The following is a 5,368-nucleotide window of genomic DNA, read 5'->3' on the forward strand; positions in this document are numbered from 1 at the left end:
GGGGTGCTGAGCATCAGTAGGAGGCATCACGGGTGCATGGGGTGCACATGGGAATGGGTGGCACAGGGCCTTGGGGACCCTGTGGGCTGGGGCCGAAGTGAAAAGCGAGGGAACTTTCCCATTGAATGCATTCTCCTTTGGAAAGTTGAGCACCCAGCAAAAAAAAAAAAAGGGGCAGGAAATAATCCACGAGGGCTGGGAGCTGAGCCCCACCAAGATGGAGTGTCCCATTGTATGGGAAGCACATGCAGCCTGCTCCTTCCCTCCTGGCTCTGAGTTCTCTCTGCCTCTGCCAAACTCTGAGCTTTTTTTATTTAATATGTCTGGAGGTTTGTGTTGTGTTGGGTGTTTTTTTTTTGTGTGTGTGTGTGCTCTGGCCTCCAACTGCCAGTTTCCATGGCCACGAGCACTTCCCCGGTTTGGGGTTTTGCTGTTTGTGGACCGAGCCCTGCCTCTCACTCACTTAAAGGCGCTGCTGTTCCCTGCTTCCTGCAGGCACAGGGAGAGCTGCTGCAGAGACGGGGAGGGATGGGTGCAGGGTTCTGCTTCCCCATCACACGCAGCATCGTTTCTGTTTCTTCTCCACCGTAGGGAAGAGCGGTGAAAGAGCCTCGTACTCCACTTTTGGAAGAGACGCCGGGATGCCAGGACTGAGCCAGGTAAGGGTAGAACACGTGGAGGTTTTTGCTGTGTGAGAGCCCACGGGTCAGCAGCTGGCTGGCAGCTCCGGGCACGAGGTCCTGCAAAGCTCAGAAGGGGCTGTGCAGTGCCTGGTGCGTGCCGAGGGCTCAGGGGAGGAGCTGTCAGAGCTGGGATTGGGGTCAGGGGTTCCCCATCCCACTGCCAGCCTTGGATCTGCTGCTTTCCCTGCTCCCATCCCAGCCCCGGCACCTCCATCCCTACCACCACCATCACATCAACTCAGGCTGCAAACAAGAGGGAGCAAAACCCCTCCCTGGCCAGCACCCCATTGCTTGCCAAAGGGAGAAGCTGTGCCATCATTTTGCTGGGGCAGGCAGTGTTTGGGTCTGTGGCCATTCCAGGACTTGTGGCTCATCACTGCAGTCAGGGGGGGACGCAGCTCGGGGCTGGGGAGCAGAGCAAGGCGTTATGGAGGGGCACAGCCCTCAGCTGGCCAGCTTTTCTTTTCTCCGTGTCCACACACACACATTACGTGTTTTAATTTTACACAAATTTGTCATAATTTCCTCTTCTCTGAACTGAGGATGTTTCCTTTGCTGAAACAGCTGTGCTGGCTGCCCGTGCCAGAGTGGATTTAATTTACCACTGAAGCTGCTAAAATAAAAACGGGACAGATGCCAAGCCGGGCTTTTTAATGTGATGGTTTTGCTGGGGTTTTGTGAAGGGAGGGGGGAGATATAAGGTAACAGACACGGGGTGGGCAAATGGGGGCTGCAGGCACATGGGGCTGGATCGGGTGGCAGTGTGGGATGGGGGCATTTGATGTTGGGGGGACACCAACCCCTCTGATCACAGTGCTGCCTGCAGTTGTTGCTGCTGGCTTCCGTTCTGCAGGAGGGTTCTGACCTGTTTGGGTGTTTTTATTTTTGGACAAGTGCCCCCCCCCCCAAATTGTCCCCGAAATGCCTTTGTTCCTTCCCACGAGGCCCTCATTGAGGCAGATTTATGGCTGCCTGCTCACTGAGGAACCTCAGCAAGCATCTCTGGGGTGAGAGACGGGGCAGAAAGTGCCCATTTCTGGGGAATTTACCCCCAAACCTCAGTGCCCCCGGGGTTACCTGCCCACCACCATCCCCTCCCGTTCTGCTCCTGTTCTGCTTGGCCACGCCGGAGCGTTCGGCACAGAGGTAACATGACCAGTGGAACAGATTGCAGGAATGTCACCAGCTGTGAACACACAGCTCCTCTTTCCCTCCCCGACCCCTTTTTGGAGGAGGCCGTGCTTTAGGAGCAGCGCATTTTTCTTCCCGGTTTCTCAAAAGCTTGAAGCCCTCCTTTCTTTCAGCTCAGCCCCTGAAGATGGTTCAAAGGGAGCTTTTGTGGCTCGGAGGCCCTTTGCCATCCCTGTGAATTCCCTATAAAGGCACAGAGCTCAGTCCCAGAGCCAGCAGTGGGGCTGGGCTGGGTGCTGTTTCCCTGTGCTTCCCAGCACCCCAAGGTCAGCTTGGATAAACACAGTGGAGGAGTTTCCTCATTTCAGAGAGAGGGATTTCACTTTTCCCTGATAAAACATAAGAAAAAAGCAGCCAAAGTGAAAGCATTGCAGCTCTGCAGTGGGTCTGGCTGGTGCCATGGACTGGGATCGTGGCTGTGGCCTTCTGAGCAGGGAGGGACTCGGGTGGATCACTGGTAGTGTCACCTCTCCCATCTCTTGCAGCTGAGATCAAATGGATGTTCAGGACAAAGCAAAGGGGCACCAGCACCTGCTGAGTGCATCCCTGGGTAGCAGGGAGAATGCATGGCATGAAAGCCCCTCATCTTCTTGCACTCACATCTTCCCCCCCCCCAAAACTCCCCTCAGCCCCTATATTTACATGTTGATTTTTCCTCCTGGCCTCTGGGCTTGTTGCTTTTTCCCCTGGCTGCTTTCTGCAGAGGTGCTTAAAGGCAGCTCTGTTCTCCCCAAGGGAGCTCAATGCTTTTCCAGCATCCTCACCCAAATCTTTCTCCCTCTCCTTGTTTGCAGACTGGTTTCCTGCCCAGCGAAATGGGAATCGCCAGTCCGAGCACGCTTTCCCCCACCGGAGTGAAGGGGGGGTCTCAGTATTTTTCTTACCCCAACAATCCTCGCAGGAGAGGTGCTGAGAGCAGCATAGGTACGTTGCTATTGGCACATTGCTTTGGTTTGGGTGGGTGACCACAGGGCGAGTCCCAGTGCTGCTGCTGCTGCTGCCACGGGCTCACCTGGGTGCACATCTGGCATCAGCTCTTTTATTGGTTGTTTGGTTTAATTTATCTCCCTCTCCAAAGAAAAAAAAATACATATATATATGTGGGAATTTGGGCTCTCAGTCATTTGGAATTTCCTCTTTTCCGGTAAATGTCAGGTTGGGTTACAGATGCAGATGGCTTGAGGTTCTTCTATAAACACCTCAGGCCGCATCGCACGTCAGTGGTCGTTCCTGGAAGAACTGGGGCTGCTTTGGGATGGCTGTGGGGGCTGCTGGTCCCCATTAGGGCTTTGGGAGCTGCAATGTGACAGCACTGGGGCTGCCCCCCCCAGAACCTCATGCCCATCACCTGGAGCAGCAGTTGTGCATGTTGGCATCCACCTGGAAATGGGGCACTTTGCTGATGGTAACAAAGGGGAAGGTTGGGTGCGAATCCCATTTTCGAATGACAAAGCCCAGTTCACCAGAATTTGTGTTTTTTTGGTCGTAGTTCCACCCCACACCCCCACCAGAATCTCTCTGTTGTTATTTTGGGCTTTCCTCAACAAACGAAACCAGAAGTGACCTGGTGCTGTGTGTTCCTTCCAGTGCTTTTTAGAAAAAGGCATCCACTTCGGTCCTGCCACGTTAAGATCGTGCTGCTCTGTGCTGCCAGCCTGGGGAATGACTTCTTTTTGCCTTGGTTCATCCTATGATGAATTTCCCCTGTCTCCTGCCCCTCACTAGGGCTTTTCTTAACCATGAGCTGAAAAACATCTTCTAGGATGCAACCAGCAGTACACTTAGGGATTATGTATGGGATGAAGGGCTGGGAGGCTCTTCCTCGTTCCCATTACTGCCCTTCCTTTGGCCATGGGACATTTGGGGTCTGTGTGGTTCTGCCCTTTGGTTTAGCTGGAGTTTGTTTGCCCTCCTGCTGACTCCCTTTCAAAAAATTCCATCCTTTCTTCTTCTCTCCCAAGCAGATGGACATCCCAAAAAGGTTCGGAAGGTGCCTCCTGGACTCCCCTCCTCGGTGAGTGGTTGGGGCCCCCCATCCCTGCACCCCACCCCCAGCACTGCCAACCCCCAGCTCCAGCAAAGCATCAGCGTACAGAAAAGGGAAGGGCTTCCCCCACCCCTCCCCACATGGGAGGTTGAGGGAAACACTGCAAGCTGGGGGGGCAAACACAGACAGAGGGGTCTTGCCCTCAACCCCCCACCCCATCACTTTGAGGTTACATCACAGTGCCCCATTGCAGTGGGATATTCAGCACGGTCAGATTTCAGTGCAGGAGGAAAGCAAAGCAGCCGTGAGGCACGCGGGCAGCTGGGGCTGCTCCAGGTGTGTGCACTGCCTGTGCTGCTTTATAGGAAAGCCGAGCAGGCTGCAGGAATCTGTTAGCCATGCTCCTATGGCTGCTGGAGGGGAATAAAGTGAACAATGGCTTTGTGGTGGCTCGGAGTAATGGGATCTGCAGGAAAGGAGGCTGGGGAGGAGGAGGTGCAGAGCATGGGAGCTGCCTGGCCGTGCAGCCTTCCCAAAAGACCTCAGGGATGTGGCACAGCACCCTGTGTTGCTGGGGGGGACCCTATAACTGCGGGACCCCAGCTGTAAGAAAAGAGACTCTGCTTTCACAGGGAAAACCTTGCTGCAGAAAATCGTGGTGCGTGTGAAATTCAGAGCTCCCAAACCCCGGCTGCCATGTGGGGAAAGCGTTGCTCTGACAAATGGCCCTTTGTTGGCCTCAGATTTCAAAGGTGCTGGGGAGCTCCCTGTCACTCTGGTGCAGCTCAGAGGGCCCCGATGCCCCCAGGAGCCGCTCGGTGTTTGCTGGCCCCATGCACGTGTCAGCACCAACACCTGCACCCCAGCTATTCCAGCACCCCATAAGCAGTGGGGTTCTGCAGCAGAACACAGCAGCCCCGTGCTGGCAGAGCGGCACAGCTCAGTGCCGTGCGTGCTTTGCATCCACCTTTACACGCCCCCAACTTTTAATGGGTTCCCCCCACCCCCCTTCTTCCCAGCAGTGACCTCTGCTTTGCGTTCTGCTGTTGAACTTCCACGCTGGGGGGAGAGAAATCCACACCTAAGTGGTATGGGGAGGAGGGGAGGGAGGTGGGGTGGGACAAACGGCAGCAGATCAAAGGCTCTTTGCGGCCCCGCTCCGTGTTATCGCTGGAGCCCATGCAAAACAAACAGGTTCCAAAGCCTCTCCTTCAAAATAAAGTGCTTGGATGTGCAGTTCCGAAGCTGCTTTGGATACGTGGAGGTGGGCACACGGTGCTCGTGGTCGTGGCGCAGCTTGAGGACCTCGATGGGGTAGGATGGAGTGAGGTGATGCGGTTCTGGGTGAGGTGGGACGCTGGGAACGGGGCTGGGCTGCATCCCAGTGTGGGGTCGGTGGCTCGGTGCTCATCCTCTGTGGGTTCAGCTCTCTGTTTGCTCTCAGTCTGCTGCGGTCCCACCCGGCTTGGTGCATTTAAACCAAAAAAACAGCGGAGAAAAAAGGGGA

The 5,368-nt window shown here is 55.2% G+C and overlaps 1 protein-coding gene across 2 annotated transcripts; it reads left to right on the plus strand.

Moving 5' to 3' along the window:
* Positions 1–191: 191 nt before the first annotated feature.
* On the plus strand, positions 192–5,368 carry LOC104914697 (transcription factor E2-alpha-like). 2 transcript variants are annotated; one of them, XM_010724962.3, is made up of 3 exons: positions 192–659; positions 2,669–2,798; positions 3,836–5,368. In XM_010724962.3, exons 1-3 carry the CDS (start codon positions 642–644, stop codon positions 4,255–4,257), a joined length of 570 nt encoding a protein of 189 aa, XP_010723264.1. In that variant the 5' UTR covers positions 192–641; the 3' UTR covers positions 4,258–5,368. The 2 variants fall into 2 exon arrangements, with proteins under 2 accessions (XP_010723264.1, XP_010723265.1); XM_010724963.3 differs by having other exon boundaries at positions 361–659; positions 3,839–5,368.

Source organism: Meleagris gallopavo, chromosome 30, assembly GCF_000146605.3.
Source record: "Meleagris gallopavo isolate NT-WF06-2002-E0010 breed Aviagen turkey brand Nicholas breeding stock chromosome 30, Turkey_5.1, whole genome shotgun sequence".
NCBI lineage: Eukaryota > Metazoa > Chordata > Aves > Galliformes > Phasianidae > Meleagris > Meleagris gallopavo.